Source organism: Meles meles, chromosome 11 (genome assembly GCF_922984935.1).
Source record: "Meles meles chromosome 11, mMelMel3.1 paternal haplotype, whole genome shotgun sequence".
In the NCBI taxonomy this organism is placed as follows: Eukaryota; Metazoa; Chordata; class Mammalia; order Carnivora; family Mustelidae; genus Meles; species Meles meles.
The window spans coordinates 51,188,007-51,209,924 of record NC_060076.1 but is presented as its reverse complement, the minus strand read 5'-3'; the positions used below and the strand labels follow the sequence as shown (position 1 = coordinate 51,209,924).

At 39.9% G+C, this 21,918-nt stretch overlaps 1 protein-coding gene and 1 pseudogene across 2 annotated transcripts in view; one reads left to right on the top strand and one right to left on the bottom strand.

The window, feature by feature from the left end:
* Positions 1–21,918, top strand: part of ADAMTSL1 (ADAMTS like 1) — a 935,024-nt gene that overhangs the window by 648,900 nt on the left and 264,206 nt on the right. For both annotated transcript variants that reach the window (XM_046023640.1, XM_046023641.1), the window contains one exon: positions 18,530–18,656. In XM_046023640.1, coding sequence (XP_045879596.1) covers positions 18,530–18,656 — 127 coding nt within the window. The remainder of the gene's footprint in view (positions 1–18,529; positions 18,657–21,918) is intronic.
* Positions 11,816–12,153, bottom strand: LOC123953056 (annotated as a pseudogene).

The window sequence follows — 21,918 nt, the reverse complement described above, 5'->3', positions numbered from 1 at the left end:
CAAAGTTGTGTTCTCAACAACTACAAGCAAACATCATGGCACATATTTACTTACATGCATGGATTTCTTTACCCAGTTCCACCTCTGTATTAATTATTTGTGCCTGTCACTTTTCTACTTCATATGTGTTTGTGTGTGTCTGTGGTAAAATATGCATATTATAAAATTTAGTGCTTTAACCATTCTTAGGTTTACAGTTCAAGTTCACTGGCATCAAGTACATACACAATGCTCTATAGTGGTTGTTGTCATCCATCCCCTGAATGTTTTTATCTTCTCCAGCTGAAACTCTGTATCCATTGAATAGTGACTCCCCATCCCCCCTCCTCTCAGCCCCTGATAAATATATTTCCACTTCCTGTGTCTATGAGCTTGACTATTCTGGGTACCTCGTATAACAGGAATTATACAACATTTGTAATACTGGCTTTTTATTTCACTTAGTAGAAAATCTTCAGAGTTTATCCCTGTTGTACCATATATCAGATTTTCCTTCCTTTTTATAGCTAGACAAATATTCCATGGTATGAACTGTTTAAAAAGATAAACAGACATATTAAAAATATTGGGTTTATTTGGGCATTTATCAATTAGAATCAGGCAGCATCACCTTGGACATGACTGGGACCTCACCCACAGGAGCCAGGGGAGACGCTTATTTAAAGTACAGAAGCAAAGAAAGGCCATTACTTGAGTGGCTATAACTTAAAGCCTAGTTGGCTGTTAGTAATTGATTATCCTTACTGTGTTGATTTTGTAACCTTGAGGCATATATAGGCTTAGATTTGTAGACTGCCATGACAGAAGAGTCTAATGGCCTCATTATTTAATTAATTTAACAGTACAGACCACATTTTGTTTATCCATTCATCTGTTGATGGACACTTTCATGGAAACGATGCTGTTAGAAACATGGACCTACAAATATCCATTCAAGTCCTAGCTTTCAGTTCTCTTAGATGTATATCCAGGCCTGGGATTGCTGGGTCACGTGGTAATTCTATGTTCCATTTATTGGGGAATCTCCACACTGCTTTCCACAGCCACGGTACCTTTGTTCATGCTCACCAGCTCTGCCTGCTCCCCTTATACCCAGAAGCTTATAAAGCTCTCTAAAGCATGGCTGTGACTTCTCAGCTGTTTACCAGAGCTCTAACAGCTAGGACAATACACCCCCATCCAGGGTGCCCAGTAAAGGACTTGCTCATTGTGATGGAGATCATGGCCCAGAAACTTCTTCAGCTTCTGGGAAGCAATTAACAAAAGGTTGGACGCAGAATTTCTGGAGCCTGTATTCTTCCTTACCTTTTCTCCCTCTGCTGCTTACAAGCTCAGAGAGTGACCATGAAAATGGTGAGATGCTGTCTGCAGGAAAGAAAGAAAAGTATAGTTGGGCCTCTTTGCATACCAATGAGGTGTTCCAGAGAGCTGCAGGCTGCTGTGGATTGGGGGAGGGGGTGATTTACGGTAGCATGGACACATTTGGCAGGCTGAGTCCACGTCTGCAATTTAAACGCCACGTACAAAACGGAGCCTTTTTCTTAAGATCTAATGAGACCCAATGGCATTTTAGCATTGGGTTGAGAAGCGGTTGAGAATAGCATTGTAGTTGAGAATGCAGTGATATCTAAAAGAAAGTTCTAATCCCATGGCAAAAGATGTGGGACTTGGGGAGCTATCAGATAAGCACTTGGTCCCGGAAAGCAACCTTGAATGTATACACACTTTAAAGTAATGCATGATTTATTCTACTGCAGATTCTGCCCTCACTTTAGGACATTCTTACAGAAATGGGTGGACACAGCTTTTGGTTCAGGCCCAGAGGCAGAATTGCTCTTTCAGAAGCACAAGCAGGATGCCAGCTTCCCACCCAACTGGCACTTCCTGTGGTCCTCATTTTGTCTTTGCGGTTCCCCTGTGACAGGAATCCTGAGCGTTTCCAGAGCAAAAACTGCCCATGCTCCCACTTTCTGGAATTCTGTGAGGTTCTCAAATAAAAGCTAATATGAAAACACTCTGTTCACCTGCCTTCCAAATGTTTTTATTTTGCCTCTGACAGAGAGGGACAGGGCTGCGTGTAAAGGTGCTTTGATATTGGACCGCGTCCTTCCTGCCTCTTGTGTTGGCCTCTGACCCCAGGCCAGTGAGGAAAGCAGAGACAGGTACCCTGTGTGTGAACAGGGTGTTCTCGTCAGCGTGCTACAGAACCGGCGGTGTCTCATCCGGGGTTTTCTTCTTCCTGACACTGCGTGGTACAGTTCCAAAGTTCACCTGCCGGTCATGCTCATTGGCCATTGGCAGGGCTTGGGAGGTTTCTGCCGGGTTAAGCCACCCAGATGTGAGCTGTGTTTGGACTGCGTTCAGTTTCTTTCCATTCTCTCCCTCCTCCCTCACCATCCCCCCCTTCCCCTTTGTCTTGCCAACTGCTACTGGAGATGTTTTTCCCTCTGTTTAAGGTAATAGCCGACTCAGTGCCAAAGCCAAGCTACAGGCAAGCGTTGAAAATAAATTTAGAGAGGGGCTTATTTTCATACTAGTGGAAAAGGTCTTGGCATTGTATGTGGAAGTTTTTGTCTCCCTAGAGACTGTCCTTCGGAAGCATCTTCCCTTTTTGAATGCCCTAAGCCGGGCTAAGAAACAAACTGAGTGAACATGGATGCGTGGTAGGCTAGGTTTTGAAGCTGAGTGGTACAAACTACAACTGTGTCTTAAAACAGTGTGTCCTCATAGGAGAAGCTGCTACAGATGTGTGGTGTTTCCCTGCTCCTCTGAATATACACACTGTCGAGTTCGAAGTCCCCTGGTGTAGTAGGTGGCCCAGTGTAAGAGGAATGATGTATTAGAAAGAGGTTGGAATGCCAAGTCGGCCATTTTCTAGACAGGAAAAAGAAGGGAAGGACCAAGACAGTTGCCCAGGTTTGTCACCTGTGCAGTCAGTTTTTGTCAGGCTTCGTGAACTCAGCAAAACACCTGACAGAACCTGGCCCACAGTAGATGCTTCCTGAGAATCATGATTCTTTCCCTCTTCATTTGTTATTTATTATTGTCTCTTCTTGACATCGGATTTGATAAGTGAGAAGTATCCTTTGGCACAGTCTACAGTTTCTTAGTATAATTTCCCACTCTTCAAGAATAATCGTGGCTGACAGTGTTTATTTTCTACCTTCCTGTCAACTCTGATGCAACTGCCATTCACTAGCCACAAAACAGGAGGCTTCACAGACCTCAGCTGGGAAGACCACTTGCTGAGACTAACAACAAAGGAAATTCATGTGTCCTTGGTCTTGACATGTTCATTAGAAGGAATTTAAAAATCGAGCTTACAAATCAGTGCCCACGTGTTCTAGGCAGCACCATACTCATAAAAATTATCATGCCAGTACTAACAAATGTATGCATCTACTCTGGGAGAAATATCCCAGTGAATGATTCCTTGTAACTTGCCTGCACCTACAGAAAAATAGTTTTAACTTTAATAAAAGTCGAATTTTAATGTAGAAAATGGCATGAGGTCAAAACCATGCAAAGGATCCATTTGATGTGACAGCACTGAAAAACCTTAAAATCGGTGGTTAAATAGTGTTTTTCTAGCAAATAGTGGTTATTTGGTAGATCCAGCCTTGCAGAATTTGGTGACTTTTCCATTTTAGATTCACACAGATGTATTGATAAGGACACATAGCATATTTTTGAAATATAAACCAATTACCCAAAATTTATATGACTTACACATAATACAAGCAGAAGAAATGTTACTTGGTTTAGTATGGCCAAATTATGATTGTTGCATGAGCCATGAAAAGTTCCATTCCTCTTTACCCATGGGGGACAAGGAAGAAATAAGAAGGCCCTGAACCAGGTAATTGGGTACCCTTAGAGAAGTTAGAAGATAGCACATAGATAAGCTTTCTGTGCTCTTTTTTAGGCGATTTTAAAAAGCTGACCAAAAACTAATTATAACTCAAAAAACTTGGATTTTAAAGTATTTCTAAACTTAAGTGTGAATTTAAGTTTCTCAAATTAGACATATGCTGAGTGTTGAATTCTGTCAGATTTGAAATTTATAGTTTCAGCTGATTTTAAACTAGGACTATTATAAGAAAGAAGAAGAGTTCATTTTTATGAATGCGAGTGGGTGGCCAGCGGAATTTTCTTAAACTTTCTCAATGGGAAAAATGTATGCTGTCCTTTCTTTTTATCTCGGAAACTTGGAGTGAATTTGTTTTTGTCTAAAATGAAGAAGGGGCAGTTTATTTTTGCCACATCCAATACTGTAATGACTCAGCAAAATGCAACTGGTTTTCATGAACTCACAAGCCTAGATAGAGTTTGAAAGGGTAGCCAAGGGCATAACCATCAGTCTTCTTCCCACCCAATCCAGTCACACATCCAGCAGCTAACCTTCCATTAGACTCAGGAAATCTGGGGCCCATTAAAAATCAGCAAGTCCATGCTTCTCTTAGGACTTTATGACTGCTATTTTATTGGTTTATATGGCTAATACTGATTAAGAAACACTTCAAATTCCTAGTTTCAAGCAGGCTACTTTTCCTTTAAAAAAAAATTATTTGTTTTGGCTTGCACATTCATATTCAAGGTTTGTTCCCCATTAAAATAAATAGATACTGAATATTTCTTATACCAATTGAATGTGCTGAGTACTCACTTTCTTTCATTATATTCAGCTGTCATATTAACACATTCATATGGGTGCGGGCTCCCAAGGAGCAAACAGGACCCCAAACTCTTGCTCTAGCCCCTGAAAATGTATTTTCCCCCAGACTTCAGGTTTTAGAAGACTGAACTTGAGAAGTCTCTTTTGTGTTGACAAAGACATTTAGCGATTGTTCTCTCTTATCTGTATTTGAGAGTGGCCCCAAGTTAACCAGATTAGTGGTCTAGAAGTGGAGAGCTAAGGATATTTTAAGAATCCTAAGCATTCTCCTCTCATTTGAGTGGGCTGCAGAGGACATGACTTACTACTCCAGAGTAATTCCAGAGGGGTTGTTTCCATTTCTAACAGAATCCTTAAGAAATCCCAGTTCTCGGTTCCCAAACTTGCTGCTACTTCATTGGCTACTTTCACAAGGTAGAGGGAAGTTAAAAAAATAAAAACAAAAAAAATTTCAGTGAAGCTCCATCTGGTCCACCTTCCAAAGGAGAGTCAGGAGAGTCTTATTTCTTCCACGGGATTGAGGTCATGATCTTACTTTATATTTGCTGTTGTCAAATCCAGAGAAACTGAAATGGACCAGATCTTTTACAAACTTGACTCTGTACAACCAGGCTCCAGATCAGCAAAGTCACCCTTTACAACCTCAGACACATTTTCACATATAGGAGCAAATACCTCCCATTTGCACAATGACCACATGTCCCCTACCAAGAAAATCAACACATGTGGCCCAATAACTATGGGGACTATAAAATGGAAAATTTGAGACTAGAATTATCCCAGAAATTCCTGGGTAGTTATGTGGTAGGCCATGTAGTAGATCTTCCTTTGTAAGTTATCACATGAAATCTTTACAACAAGTATATAAAGTCGATCTGATTATCCTCACGCAAGTCACGAGAGAACTGAATCTCATACTGACGGGGTATGACATATTCAGGCAAAGGCAATAAATCATCACATCCAGGTTGAGTCATTTGTTCCCCCTCTGATGTCATGCTGCCTCTCCCGTGGCTTAGGACTACACAACATGTAGATTCTTGGTATAAGTAATGATGTTGCAAGGTAAGAAATGGCCAGAGATAAAAGGCTGAGATGGGGCACTATGATCCTATTGGTCTTCAGTATAAAATTTCTCAAGGGGGAACAAATACTTTTAACAATTGTAAGCCTCGTGCAGAGCTGAGGATCGTGTCATGACTCTCTTTGTTCCATGAGAGAGTAAAACACTCATTTTTTTCTTTTGTTCAGTAAAAGAAGTTTACTTCCCATCCAAATATTTTGGGGTATGACTTGTTCCTCTGGGAATAATCTCAGATTCACAACCTTTAGTTTCTCAAGCTGATCCGAAAATTTTCTGCCTTGTGCTAGTATTATAGCCATATGGGACAGAAATTTAGAGTTAGCTAAGAGATGATATTTTTATGTAAATTCCATTCTGATCAATTTATCAGGCCCTGTTTGAGGACAGAAATGGCAATGGAGAACCCAGGAAGAGAAAAGAAATATATCAGTTGAGGACATTTTTGACCAACTTTGAATCAGAATACTAATAGCACCATCCAGAAGCTTCAAATTAGTATAATGTAATATATTTTGGGAAGTAACCAGGAATTTATTTGAGAGCCAAGGAATGGTGGAGGCCCTTCTGGCTAGGGACAGGAGATGCTTAGAAAGTTAGAGTGGGGGCGCCTGGGTGGCTCGGTGGGTTAAGCTGCTGCCTTCGGCTCAGGTCATGATCTCGGGGTCCTGGGATCGAGTCCCGCATTGGGCTCTCTGCTCAGCGGGGGCCTGCTTCCCTCTCTCTCTCTCTGCCTGCCTCTCTACTTGTGATCTCTCTCTGTCAAATAAATAAAATCTTTAAAAAAAAAAAAAAAAAGAAAGTTAGAGTGGAGCAGAACTATTTGGGGAGAAAGATAACTCTCTCTCTACTGTTCCTTTCTCTTCACTTCTGTTCTTAATGCACACATACAAACAGCATACTACTGCTTTGGGAATATTGACTCCAGGTAACATACCCAAACATGTAAATGAGCGCTTTATTGTACACCGAATTTTGCCGAATTATGGCTACATCTGAAATTTGGAACTCTTTAGATGTAAAATTTCCCAGAGACATGTGTATGAGTGAGTTCTGACCATCATAGCAGAATGGTTACTTTGTGGTGACTTACTGAACAGACACATTCCAGTAAGATCCACATTTGTACCAGAGCAGAAGACCAGCTGCTATCTTTTCTTCTTGACAAAGGACTCTTGTGTTTGAACAAAAACTGTGTATTGTATGCCCAGCAGCAGAAGGGAGTCTGAACAGTGATGTCAAAGTATACCATGATGTCACCACAATTCACAAAGAATTACAGTTAATGCCATGTGAAGCGAGGCCAAATTCAACACTTTCCCTCTTGGGTACTTCACAGTCTAAGAGACAGAAGCAAGGCCGGAGGTCACGCCTTTGTATAATTTTGTTTCACATTCTCCAGACACCCTAATTTTGGAAGCAGGGGAGGGAAGAAGACAGCCTGTTAAAGAAAAGTCCACTGACCATGTGCCGAGAATGAATGCTAGTGTCTGTATGCACAAATGTCTATGCTAATTCTTAGAATTTTCTGCCGAAGCCTACTAGACAGACAAGTTTAACTGAAAATGATATGCAAAAAAAAAAAAAAAAAAAAAAAAAATCCAGATGTTTTTAGGAATAAATTTACGCAAAACAATTTGGCCCAGACCCTGAAATAAATAAAAAAGGAGCAACATAAATGTGCTTGGGAGCACCTAAAAAATTTAATAAATGTTGGAAATAAGACTTAGCCATTCTCTTTTTCACTTGCAGGGTATGTTTATCCAGCCATTAAGCAGATTAAATTCTTGATCTCAAGAAAGGCAGTGCTGGAAACTCTTAAAAATATTTGCAATCTAATAAATTCACTGTTCTATTAGCTGTCTCAAACCTCTAATGTGGACATCTGTTTCATCTTCCGCTTACTTAATAATGTGAAACGATAAACATCACAAAACCAGTGGTGATTGCCCAACATCTCTAGAACTGCAGGTAATAAAGATAAGGATAAGAAAGGCAGTAAGGAGCATAGGAGAATACTTCTAGCTCAAATAGTAAAGAAAATAGAAATAGGACCCTTAAAAAACAGCACCAGGTCACATCTCATTGTGGTGAGTTCTCCTTTAGATTTTAACCACAGAGATCGTTGAAGTCCCTACCCTTTGATGAGGGTGGGGATGGGTAGGTTGGAAGTAGAGAAGGACAATGATTCTGATCCAGCCAAATGACCGCCAAAAGCTAGAGTCCACGAGGAGTAATGGAAAGAGTCAGGCCTCAGATTGTCCAAGCCAAAGTCTCTTAGGAAGAGCCAGAAAGTCAGGGGCTCAGGAGACCGAGTTCAAAGTGAGCTTCCAGATCAGATTTGGTGTCAGAGCTAGAGTATGGAGCCTGGAGCACTGTGCCTAGTGGAGAAGAGGTAAGAGGGAGACTCTCTCAAAAATAATAAACATTTAGGGGCGCCTGGATAGCTCAGTGGTTTAAAGCCTCTGCCTTTGGCTCAGGTCATGGTCTCAGGGTCCTGAGATCAAGCACCGCATTGGACTCTCTGTGCAGCAGGGAGCCTGCTTCCTCCTCTCTCTCTGCCTGCCTCTCTGCCTACTTGTGATCTCTGGCTGTCAAATAGATAAATAAAATCTTTAAAAATAATAATAAACATTTTTACCCCAAGGCAATTTTGGAGTAGTGGATGAAGGACTAGAGACACAGCAGGCAAAGTAGTAAGTAGAAATTGAAGTGGAGATTATAGTGCTATAAAATGGTGCATCCATAGAGATGTTTTTCTTTTTGACAGAGAGCTCTTTTTTGGTCTTTGGAACTAGTGGCAGAGGGTTTAAAGGGTGGAAGCTGTTGTTATGTTTTAGGGTGGGATAAGGAGGAAAAATTCTTTGAAACCATAATATATCCCTCTCCCCTGTGGCCTTGTGTATATACAGAATTCATTCATTCATTCATTCATTCAACAAATTTTTATTAGTTCTTTGTTATATTATTGGATACTAGGACCTTTTGGTGTTATATTCTGGTAGGAAATAGAAAATAAACAATAAGCTTAATGTGTAAATTATGTTAGAGAAAGAGTGCCATAGAATTAAAAAAAAAAATAGAATAGTGTAGAACTTGCTTGGGTCTGGGATGCTGCTTTAAATGATCTGGTCAAAGTAGGGCTTACTGAGAAGATGAGAGTTTCCCTCAAAGGGTTAAAAGAGGCTTTGGAGGTGTCTACAGAAGAATGTTCCAGTCAGAGGCAATAATCAGTGCTATCCTAAGATAAGAAAGCACTCACTATGTTTGGAGAACAGCAAGGCGAGTGAGCCAGAGGGAGATGGAGTCACAGAGGTAACTCAGATGGGATAGAGGAGCTTGTGGGCCATTGTAAGGACTCTTACAATGAATCCAAGAGGTGAATCCAACAGGAAATTGGGTGGTCCTACCAGTGACTGGTAAACCCAGAGGAGAGACTGTCACGTATTGCAATGATCCCTTTGGAAAATCTTTGCCTGGAAAAAAGGGAGTTAATGCCGTCACATATTTTTTTTTCCACATTGTGGTGTATTAGAGGATAGAAGAGCTACACCTCATCCATTTGGCCTAATACCCTGTGGGTATTTGCCAGTATTTGCCTGTGGCATTTATGTGGCTGTTGAAAAAAAGCAACTAATGTTTTTAAACCAATTCAATTGCTCCCTCAAAAAAGAAATCGTGCCCATTGAAAATATATTTTCAAAGCTACCAAATGTAAAGATCCCACTTTTTTCTTGATGTTCAGTCTCAGTACTTAGAGCTGTAGGCCGATGTTGATTTTGGCAACAAGCTGTCACTGACAGAGACATGTTCATCCTCATTCTTCCAGTCTCTTCGATGCCCTTCCAACCCCCAAGAGGAACACAATACATCACGGAACAGAGGAATCACTCCTTGATGACATAGTCCTATTCAGCTTAGGTTTCAACTCTGTCCCAAAAGTGTGATCTTGGACAAGTTGTTGAACCTCTCTGAGTCTCAGTTTTATTTTTGTAAAAAAAAAAAATTGTCTATTTTGCAAAATAGACATTTAATCAGAGATATTATGAGGATAATGTCAGGGATATTAGGAGAATTAAATGATATTAACTAGATTTATTGTGATTACCATTTGCAGTATATATAAATATTGAATCATTACATCTTATACCTGAAACTAATGTTATATATCAATTATATCTCAATAAAAAAAGAAATAAGTGAGAAGATATATATAGCAAGTGTTTGGCAAACATTAGTTTACTCTCTCTTCGCTAGGTGGCTTTCCCTTCTTTCTCTACGTCCATACCTCTCTGGCCCTCAGTCTTAGAGATCTTACTCTTTTTCTGTTCTCACCTATTTTGAGGGAATTATCTGATTAAACCCATTTACCCTAGATTGGGACCATGCCTACTACTTAAGTGTATTCCCTACAGCACCATAAGAACCAGCATAGTGCCTTATGCTCCGTTGGTTTAGTTTAATCTAAGTATAATCAACAAACTCATGTGTTACTCCTCCCAAGGGTATTTGAACAACAAACAAAGGACTAAACCAGTGGTTCCCAACTTTGTAACACAAAGGTGTTCTTTATTATTTTTTTCCTATGGGCCTTGTGTTTTGGAAGTTTCCATCTACTCAAAACACTGCATGTATTAAGTAATAATTTGTTTTCCCATTTTATGACTTAAAGACCTGAGTATAAGTAAAAAATAAATGCAATAAAGATCAGGATTCAGTTTATTTGTATAATGAGATGGTTGGGACTTGGGGGAAACTTATGTGGTTTTATGGCAGGTAAATATATTTCCATTAGGCTTTGAAAATACTAAACATAGATCATGGACCACTATTAGCACCTTTGTGAATGGCCAGGGATTTTGTTTTCTCATATTCAAGAGGTGTGAAGCACCAGTACAGATGGGGGTGTACCTTCCCACTTACTTCCTATATGTGTTTCCAAGTCACATAGCTCAGATGAAGCCACCTATTCATCCCTGGGCAGAAATCCTGCTCTGGTAGCCATAATCTTGATAAGAACGATCAACCTTGTTTTCACCATTCACCATTGCCACAATAAATATCACATACTGTGTCGTTTCAGGGTTCATAGACATCCCACTATAACCTGTAGTCAGGAATCCCAAGCTGGAATTTGGGTTTTGTTAGTTACCTTCGGGAAAGTTATTTCTTTTGTTTGAATCTCAGTGTTGTAATGTTGAAATCATTCAAATCTTAAGAGAATATTAACTTTTGTTTTTCAAGCCAGTGTCCAGCTTTACTAAAGATACTTTTCATAAACAATCATGGTATTTCAGGCAGGACATAGACGGACAATCATTAATAGTATACAACAACTTTCATGCTCCCTTCTTCAGTGGACTACCAAGTCAGAAAGCCACTGTAAAATCCAATGAAGTCTTCATTGGAAGCTCTGAATAGGGAAGGTTAAAGTGGTTGACATTTCACATGTAGCATATTGTTTTAGAACTTTCCATAAGATGACCCTGACTTTCAGGAAATGAAGTGAAAATGGCAGAAATGTTAACCTGAACTATTAAGCTAAAAAATAAATTCTTTTGAAGGATGCTATCTCAATGGTGACACTGTGAAGTTCAGATTGCCTGACATAGTAGGAACCATTTCTTGGGGTCAGTTTCCAATACGTCTCTGGGCTTAAGGGGGTCAAGGCCATGGTAAAGGCAGAGGGAGAAGAAGACATAAAAATGAATTTTAGTTTTTTCACACCACAAGGTGTCTGTGCCAAGGTGCCTCATGTGTGTCAACCTCAAGGAATCCCTCTTCCTGGAAACCAAGAGGAAGTTTCTGAAAACTAGAAAGGAAAGGTATTTCCCCCATGTCAATCTAGCTTCTAGAATATTCTGTTAGTGACATATGCTCTTTCCCAAAAACAACACTGAAGTGTTCTGGTGCTAACAACATAGCTTAAAAAAAAAAGAAAAGGAAAGAAAGAAAAGAAAAGCAAAACAGAATTCTGCATTTTTATAAAACTTGATAAAAAATCACATTTCAAACTGTACGGTCACCAGAAGTACACAGTTATAAAAAACGCACACACTTCACACGGCATTGCCAGCCCCTTCAGCTTCTGTGCCTGATTCATTCTTGGCATCTCCATTTTCTGCATAATTATTCCCTTCCTTTCCAACATCAGCTTTCCCCCTTTTCCCTTTGGGTACCTTCTCTTCCTTCTTTGCAGGGGCCTTTTTAGGCTTGAAGGAGCAGGTTCAGCAGGTAACCTTGCAGATCTTGTCCTTGGCTCATCCTTCACCTTGACTTTGTCTCCTCTGGCATCCTCTTGAGACTTTCTCTTGGGTATGGTGGTCATGGCAGTGGGATAGAGGCCCTGGATGTGAGGATGCAGCCGCATGTGGGCTTTTGTCAATCCAGAGGTCATTCTCGCCTCTTCTTTACACTGCTCAAGGATGCTATTTTTAAGAGAGATATTTGCAGTGAATCATCTAAAAAGTGGTCAGCCAGCTCATTTCCCAAACTCTGGAATAGTAAATTGGTGTAGTCTCCTCCAATGACAGCCATCGTCCATTGAGTTTGGCCTCTTGAGCATAGTGCCATAGAAGATGTGGAGCCACATAAAATCTCAATGGCTAAGAGTGCTACAGTTGATTAGCAATGTCTGTCATGGGTCCTGGCGGGGAAAAGAGCTGCACGAATGCCATATTTTTGCCAACCAGCCCTAAGTGTTATAAAGTCTATTTGCAGATTAAATCTGACCATCACAGTACTCTGTACCTGGATGATTTGTTTTGACTCCTTAAAATTTGCTTTTGTCAAATGTTCCCTGACTATTAGATTACTGAAGAGTCAGTTCTTTGAAAGGTCTTGTATTTTATTTGCTGAGTTGTTACTGGGACACTGTTACATGGCGTTGTTTTTCAGAAAACTCACAGCAGATGTATATCTAGGATTTCAGTACTTTGAGTAATTACGGTTCTCCTGAGCCAGTTTGTCATTCATTCATTACATTAATATTTATTGAGTGTCTCCTACAAGGAACACATTATCCTACACATTTTCCAAAAGATACAGTAAATGCTGTAATTCTTGCAATTGCTCATGTTTTCCTCGTATCCAGATATGTAACCCCCATTTAACAAATGTATAGGACTTTATGTATTCTGTATAATTCTCCTCTTCCTGGTTTTAACTCATCTTTCTTAGCTCCATCTTCCCATTTGTTTTTGTTTTATTATCTTGTATTATATGTATATGCTAAACATATTTTTGCAAAAAGGTGAAGCATAAGCAAATCAATCAATATCTAAATGTTTTGAAGCTAAGGTTAAGGATACACTACCTTCCCTATTAACGTAAATAGTAAATGAGTTATAATGTGTGTAAGAGCACACTCTTCCCCATAAAGTTCTATCTGAATTAAATAATAATAAATAAGAGCAGCTGTGATCAGATTTTAGTTTTCCATATTTGTCTTTCCCTGTGCTGAAAATAAAGGGATTTAGAAGTTTCTTACCTCATGGTGTTGGATCAAGAAAAGCTTGACATCACTGGCTCAGTATTTGATGCTAGAAGTTGAGGTCCTTATGGGAAACCATTTGAAATGTGGCCAATGTGAACCCATCTCAGCACGTCAGTTTGGGGCATGGTGTCAGCTTGTGGGTTGTGTTTATTTACATTCTCCAAATTATTCAGATGATAATCTTTCTTTTTCCTGTGGCTCGTAGTGAAGACATTTTATTATACATATTTCAGTATCTAGAGAATTTCAGTCTTGTGGTCTGCCTGTTCACTTACTATCAGCTCTGCAAGACTAAGGGAGAGACTTCTATCAGCACTCAGAATAGCCCTAATGCCTAAAATCCGCATGGCATGCTTGAAGTCTGTAAGCTAATGATAACTGGATATTATCATCCTAGTTTTTGTTTAGGAAGGGTTCTGCCCCTTCCATTTAGTAAATCCTGAAGGAGAATGAAGAATGAAGAAAAATATTCTACTCAAAAATAGGATGAAGGACTGTTTGTCTGTGTTTATACATATGTATATATATGCAAAAAGTCTACAATCAAGATAGCAAGGCAAAAGTTGATGACCCACTAATGGTGTTTAAACAATGAAAACATCTTGGAGCTTTTCACTTTTTATATCACCTGAGATAAAAATTTTATTTTAAAAAACAAAAAAACCCCCCTAGGGATATAGAGGAGGTCCCACCACTGTATCAAATTGACAACTAGTAGCAGAATACGAATAAAATACATTAGGTCAAAATACTCTGCTAGTTTTCCACCCCTTACAAAAAAATTCCATGTAGTTGCCAAAGTTATGAGTGGTCATTATCTCACTTTAATGTTTTGTCCAGAATGGGGTGGGTCTGGGAACTTGGTGACCTGAACATTGCCTTCTATGACATTTCACTAATAATGAGCATAGGTGCACTTGGGAAATAGTCTCTTAAAAAATACTAGTCCTTTATGATAATTCTTATTCACGCATCAGGACAGAGGTTTTGGTTTAATATGTAGTTGTCATTTATATGTCTGTTCCTCTGTGTACACAGAAACAAATAAGCACACGTACGCACATATATGCACATTTTTGTCTACGTGTGTGTCATCAATGACTACAGTCTAAGGCTGCTTACCTGTCACCTATAGTGGCTTCATTAACAAACCATTATGTTTGTGTGTGTTTCATTGATTCACCAGCATTCGCTGCACACATCAAATGTTAAACACTGTGCCAAACAGCAGAAATACAAAGACTAATGAAGCATGGGCTCTCAAATAGCCCATGAGCTGATATAGAGACAGATATAGCAATAGATTAAATGCAATGTAAGTTATACAACTATTTGAATTGGGTGTATATAAAAGAAACCCCAAACTAATACTAGCTTAAGCACATAAAGGATTTACTCTCTCACAAAAAAAGAAGACAAGATGCGATCAGTCTAAGTGAGGTGAAAGACCAGGCTCTTTTTTTCTGTTCTGTCCTCCTCACTGCAAGGCTTCTGTTCTCAGGATTGTCTCATTTTTCATTTCGGCACCTGGAGCCAACAGGAAGGAAGGAGAGTAGGGGGCAGGTGGGGTCATCTAAGTCGGCTTCTTTTAAGTTGTCTTCCCAGAAGTCCCACAGAACCCTTCCACTTTTATTTCATGAATTGCAAATGGTCACAAAGCCAGTGGAAAAAAAAATGTGTTCTTTTTAACTGGACATATTGCTACCCCAAATAAAACTGGAGCTCTGTTATTTAAAAAAATAGGGTAGATGGATGTTGGGGAACAACCAGTAATTTCTGTCACATAGAATTATGAACAAATGGCTGAAGAAGCATAAAGTAATAAGGCCATTCACTCTGGAAACTAAAAAAGTCTTGTTTGAGGAGCAGACACTTAATTTGGGATTTGAAGGATGAATAGGAGTTTGCCAAATAAAGAATTGGGGAAGAGCACATTAGGCAGAAATAGTGGTGTGTGCAAAGGTGCAGAGAGATCTATCATTATAACTGCCAAATAAACCCATTTCTGTATTTCTGTTTTTTCTTCGTTATTAATAATAGCTCTCAAAGTCACAGTTTAACTAATTTTTAATTACTCTATTATTCCAGACCAACACATGGAGACAGACTGAGATACATCAATAACGATTTTCTTGATATAACTGCAAACAGTTTTCCACTGGGACCAAAATAAGAACATTTTATCTGATGATAAAGTCTTCCCATGTTTTAAAAATACTTGAGTAAGAATATTTTGGCACCTTAAGAAGGAATTGATACAAAGGGAGAAAAAGTGTGTCAGGGAGATGTTTGTCTTTTCAATTCCAAAGTTAAACAAAGCCCAGTTAGAACTCACTTGGTTCATATCCTGAGGTCCATAAACCTACATCAAGAGCTCTAAGTTGGTGGTCTGGTCAAGTTAGCCTTAAAGTATGTCATCTTCTATTTAGCTGTTCCTAATAGATTGTTACTTTGGATCTGTGAAGTTGGATTTTTCTTTTCTTAAAATGACTTTGGAGCCATAAGAAATCTTCAGGCTTAAGAGAGATTTTCATGGCAATCTTCTATTTGGCTTCTTTGGAGATATCAGAGACCATTAAAAATTCTCCAGAGCAAGTTAAATCCTTTGAGAAACCTGAAATTTCTTTAATTTAAAGAATAAACATAGTTATATTTGAGACACCTGAGAGTAAATTTCCATGCTCCCTGCCTATCCCCCTCTATAGTGCTGAGTATCTTTTAAGATTAAGATCATTTCCTTCCAACCCCAAAGAACTACACCTGAGTCGATGGTTCTTTGAATATGGCCAAAATTAGGGTTGCTATGTTTTGTTTTGTTTTCCCAAAGGATTCGACCTAAGGCAACCCTATGGTTTTTCTTTTGACATTTTTTTTGTTTTCCTTTTTGTTTTTTGCCAAATTTGGTTTTGAATTACCTTCTAATTAGCTGGTAGGTATCTACACATGACAAAAATGTGCAGTACAGCTCACAGCAACACGTCTCTTTTGTCTAGCTAACTCTGGAACCTCTTTGGTATCTCAGCTCCAAAGACTCTACTTCAGGAAAGCTTTTTCTGGCCTCTCTAGCCAGAGATCCTCTATAATGTATGTTCTCAGAGTATCATGGATCTGCATTTTACAGTTTGTATCATGATTATCATTTTACATTGATTGTGTGTGATGATCTAAATAATACGTGTCTCTGCTACTAGACTCTAAGTCCCAGGAGGGTAGGACCGTATGTGCTTAAACCCTTTGAATTTTGCTCCTAATAGAGTGCCTGACCCATAGCAGATCTTGATCGTTGTTGGATAAATGATTAAGTGACTTTTTTGGTGGTGGTGGTAAATAAGTTACTTCTGCCCTCCCATCTCATACCGTGTTCAGAATACAAGTGAATATGGAATTACTCAGCTCCTATGTGGGTTCATCTACAGATAAAAATTTTGAAAATAAGTTTACTCCAGCTCCATAGAAACACATTACTGAAGTCTTAAGCCAGCACATGTTGGCTGTGTATGGATGGAGCCTGGGTGAATTCTGAAGAGGCCTGGGAACATATTGATGTGAATTGCAGTTTGACCACAATGATCCCCTATGGACAGAACCAGCCCTCCTTTGCTCCCCATTTAAGAGCTGGGCATTATGTTTTCTTGACATCTTTGTATTTCAAAAAATGCCCAATCATTGAAGGAATTACTGCTTTGTCATTTATTTTTAAAGAGGCCTATATGCCTGTGTATAAAAAATACACATTACCACATTTAAAAATAAAGCACATATATAACGCAATGCTAAATAATTGTATTTTTCAAACTTTTGGCTAAACATGTGTTTACAATTAATAATTAAAAGTACAAAGAGGAAAATCAAGCCTCAAAGAAAGGTCATATTAACAACTGGATTTTTGAAAGACAACGAATTGTGGGGACTTTCTGGAAAGAAGCCCCTTCAAATGTCACTACCGTTCTCATTTTATTTTTTATTGAAGGCAGTTGTTGAAGTCATTTGGAAGTGGAATAGGTCTTTTGGTACTTGATCTAACTGGAACTATAGAAGTACAACTTGATGCAGTTTGGTTTTGAATTTTTTTGAACTTGAGCATTGGAAAGGAAAGAGTAAAAGTACAGCTGAATTTGCCCACATACGTGGTAAGTGCTTATGATTTTGTTAAGCCTGATTTGGACTAAGCATAAATGTTATGTCAGATGTGCTTAGAATTCAGCTACTTATTACCAAAGTGACCTTGGCCAGATTTGTGGCCTCGGCTATAAATGGAGATGTCTTACATGATCGTTCTCAGAATTAATGAGATATTTGTATTGTGCCTGGTAGGACATAGCCAGGCAGAGAGGGCCTCAGTATTGGTTATCTCTGCCACCCTCCACATCAACACTCCTCTCCCACCACACACACATCCAGTAATCTTGCTTCTGGTGGCTGATTCTGTGATTTGTTTCTCTTTTCTTAGTTGAAGTGCTAGCTAGAAAAGAAACCATTTTCATTATCATTCAGCAGCCTTGGTGGCTCAGTGGTAGAACACTCTCACCTGTTATCATTAACCAAATTCCTATTGAGGGCTACAATTTGCCAAGCGCAATAGTAATTGCTCGGAGTACATCAATGGACCTAACACACCACACCCCTACCCTTACACAGCTTCTAGTCTAAGGAACAATATGGAACGTGAAAATAATCCATGAAATCTTTTCTTCCATAATTGTATTTTTGTAATTTTAGTGAATCATAATTATTACACTGGGAATGGTTTTTTTTAATATTTTATTTATTTGTTTGAGAGAGAGAGAGAGACAGTGAGAGAGCATGAACGAGGAGAAGGTCAGAGAGAGAAGCAGACTCCCTGTGGAGCTGGGAGCCCGATGCGGGACTCGATCCCAGGACTCCAGGACCATGACCGGAGCTGAAGGCAGTCGCTTAACCAGCTGAGGCCACCCAGGCGCCCTGGGAATGATTTTTTAATTTAGGCTCAATAATATCAATAGGTCAAGATCTTCCTCTCTCCCTTACTTCTCCCCTGCCTGCTCCCATTCTCTGTCTCTCCCTCTTCTACCTCCTTCTTTCTGTTTATATGTTTGAACTGTAAAAGCATCTTTGTCTATGCTCTGTTTTTCTTCTTCCTTAGCTTGATTGAAATTCTAGCTGAATTGGTTCCCCTCTATGGGAAGCATGTTTTAGCCTTCCTCAAAAGTGAAGGGAGGGTCCCTGAATGGTGATGGGCCTCATGATGGATCTCTAGAGTAGGCACCTGGTTGAATCACACATCTCTCTCTCCTGTTAGATTGTTGGCTGTGACCACCAGCTGGGAAGCACCATCAAGGAGGATAACTGTGGAGTCTGCAACGGGGATGGGTCCACCTGCCGGCTGGTCCGAGGGCAGTATAAATCCCAGCTCTCCGCAACCAAAGGTAAGATGCCACAGAGATGGGGTGATCTGGGGGTTGGCGGGCTAATTAATCTCTTCTGGTCTCATGCTGGCTCCCCTCAAGCTAGGAATAAGACCACTACGAAAACAAAGACAAATCTGAACGTATTGTAGAAAGCACCATGTTTCCTGCTTTGTGCGTTAGTTTAGGTAGAACAAGTCAGGTAACCCAGAGGACAGCTTTCTCTTGCTCTATAGCAGGAGTGAATTACACGTGGACCAAAATACACTCTTGATCTTGACTTGCCCAACATGAGGACAGACTGCCCCCAAGCCTCTGCCTGATACATAACGTGATGTAGTATATAGCAGGGAGATATAGCAGGGAGAGTGTGTAAATCTAAACAAATTCACTCCTACCACCATGATATTGTGCTGTCTTCATTTACAAAATGACCTCTGATTGGTGCTGATCGTAGGTGCTTTCAGAATTAATATCGGACAGTGATTATAGGAAGCCATTTACTGACTCTTACGTCTTCATCTCTCTATACTAGCGCAGTAAAGGCAATGCTTACTAGACAGTATGTGCTGGGAACGTCACACCATCATCTCATATCCTGATGACAACCTTCTAGCCAGGCGTTGTTTAGCCTTGTGTTTTGAATAAGATAACTGAAGCCACGATAGATTATGTGACTTGTGCAGTCATGCAACTCTAAAATGGTAGGCCCAAGATTCAAGCCCAGAGTCTGATTCCGGAGCCTAAGCACTTCCTCATTGCCCTGGACGGTCCCACAATCCTGCTGATTATTTCCTTGATGGGCCATTTTAAAGCAATTAGATGGATCAAAACAAGGTACCACAAATGTCTGCCCAGCTGGGTCTTGCTGGGGTAGATGGCACGTGTCTAGTGATACCTAAAACAGCCAAGCAGTCACACAGTAACCCAGATCATTTTACAAAACGCTGTCTTCTGTCACAATCACTGCCCTGGGTATTCAGAAAAAAGATAGAAATAAGGCAACTCTTGTAATCAAAGACATACGTTTTTTAGAATAATTTGACCTTGCTTGGTAGACTGTCTCCAGATTTTGCCATTATCCAGAATCCTTCAATAGATCTTTGATTATCTTTGCACATGTCTCCCCTGGCTTGGGAACTGAGAATGAGTATCTTTTACTGAATGTGGTTTTGTTCTTCTATTTGTTGACTAGCTGGGAAAAAAACAATTGATGTTTGGCAGGGTCTTTGGCTTTCAGTGGACTTGTAGGCAAGAAAAAAAGGCAGTGGATACTAAAGAACTATTCCCAGAAGTCAGGAAAAGGCAGTTTTCCCAAAGGACTAGGCTCTAGGAGGGGAAGAAGAGGTGGTAGCAAGGAAGACTAGGGACTTTTAAATACAAGGAACATTGGAGGTACCAGCTTAGGGAACTCGACATGCTAACACCCCTGCCGGCAGTGAAAAATGTGAATGTGGGGGGAAAAAAAGACTCTGGCAGAGAAAATGAAAGATGAGCTAAGTTAGACATTGATATAGTACATTCAGGTGAGATTTTTTTTCTTTCATGTGTTGGTAGCTTCTTCTCTACGATGACAAATTAAAGAATTTGGAAGATGAAAACCAGAGGATAGAGGCATGATTCTTTTCTTTTATAAATCTCTGAAGTCATGGGATATTGGGGAGGGGTGGGGGGAGTTACATTTCAGAAGTCACGCTTATAGTACTCTTTAAGAAATCCTGGAAGAGCTCAAATCTTGCTATGTAAGTTCACTTGTCATGTAAGTGAATCAATGCTCATTATCTAGGAATCTAGGAATTTCTGGTAGGCACAGATAAAGGGGATGGCTTCCTTTTGTGCCGTAACTGCTGTATAGTGGGCTTAAGGGTAAGGGACCCTCCCTCCATTCCTACTCCTGCTCTTTCCCTGAACACTCTGCCTGGATAGGTATGGAGGGGGCGGTCATCAGGGATCTCTGGGGCCTCAATCACTGGAATAATGTGGAGAAGCTCTGAAAGAACAAACCAAAGCAAATGAAGAGCCACAAGTCATCCCCAGATCTGCAAATAGATGTTTCAATGAAAAGCGCTCTAAGAAAGTAGGTAAATTATATAATGCACAACCTGATGATTATCCATAAGGACAAAGCGCAATTGATTTATTTACCTTAGTGCTGATGATGTCTCGTGACAAAATGATTTATCTCAATAAAGCCCAATATACATGCACACCTCACCACAATCTATAGCAGATGCTGAATAAAGTGGCTTGCTTATGTTTTCTCCACCCCAGAAGAATCTTCTGCTCTACATTTACAGACTGTGAGGTGACCCCCAAGTAGGGAAGAGTACACCACTCTGCGGGGCCCAGGGTGCTGGCCAGGTGAGCAGTGCTCCACCCGTGAAGGCCCGGTGGACCTACGCCAGCTCTCTCCCCTCTACTCTGCCAAAAGACACTGTGGGCCAACCACGTGCTCTTTATGAACCCCTAGCACTCAGATTCCCCACATTGAACTCATTTTCTTCTGAACTTACATCCAAGATTTCTTTTTTTTTAATGTTATCAAGCCTTGGGGGAACAAAGAGAAAACAGAAGAGTGGAGAAAGACCATGGTGGGAAGTGCCAGAAGGAAAAAGAAAAGTAGGAGGAACTTATCCAATGGCTGCCATTTGCTGGCAAATAAAAAAGAAACCATCTTTGTATCAAAAGGTAGTGTAATTGCCTAATACAAATACAGACAAGAAAGAGAGCTAGATCAAGGCACACTTTCCCCCCCTTTAAAGGAAAAGGCTGTCCACTGATAGTCTTTCCATCTTTCCTGGTCACTTCCTTTCAACTTCCCCAGCCTGACAGCAACAAAACAAAATAAATTTAACTAACATTAACTTTTGATTCTTGAAATTAAAGGCTCGCTCTCTTGCAAATTGTACTGGCTTGTACCCCATTACATATTTTCCAAGTATATGCAATATACTTAGAACTAGAGCCAGTCTATTTGCTATCAATTTAATGTCTCCAGCTTTGCGAAACTCTCATATGAATTTGAGTGTTTTGAAATCACCTGGATATCCCAAAACTCCTCAGGGACAGACAGACAAAAAAACAGACAAAACAAAAAACTAAATAAAATGTGTTTCCATGTGGTGATAGAAGTCTTGGGAAAAAAGTAAAGCAGGGAAGAAGAATAGGAGATAAGGCTGGGCTGCCAGCAACAGTGCTACAGGGAGTTGCAATCCTATATAGATTGGTAAAAAACAAGAACTCACTGACTGCTAAGATGGCATCTGAACTGGAGCCAAGGTCA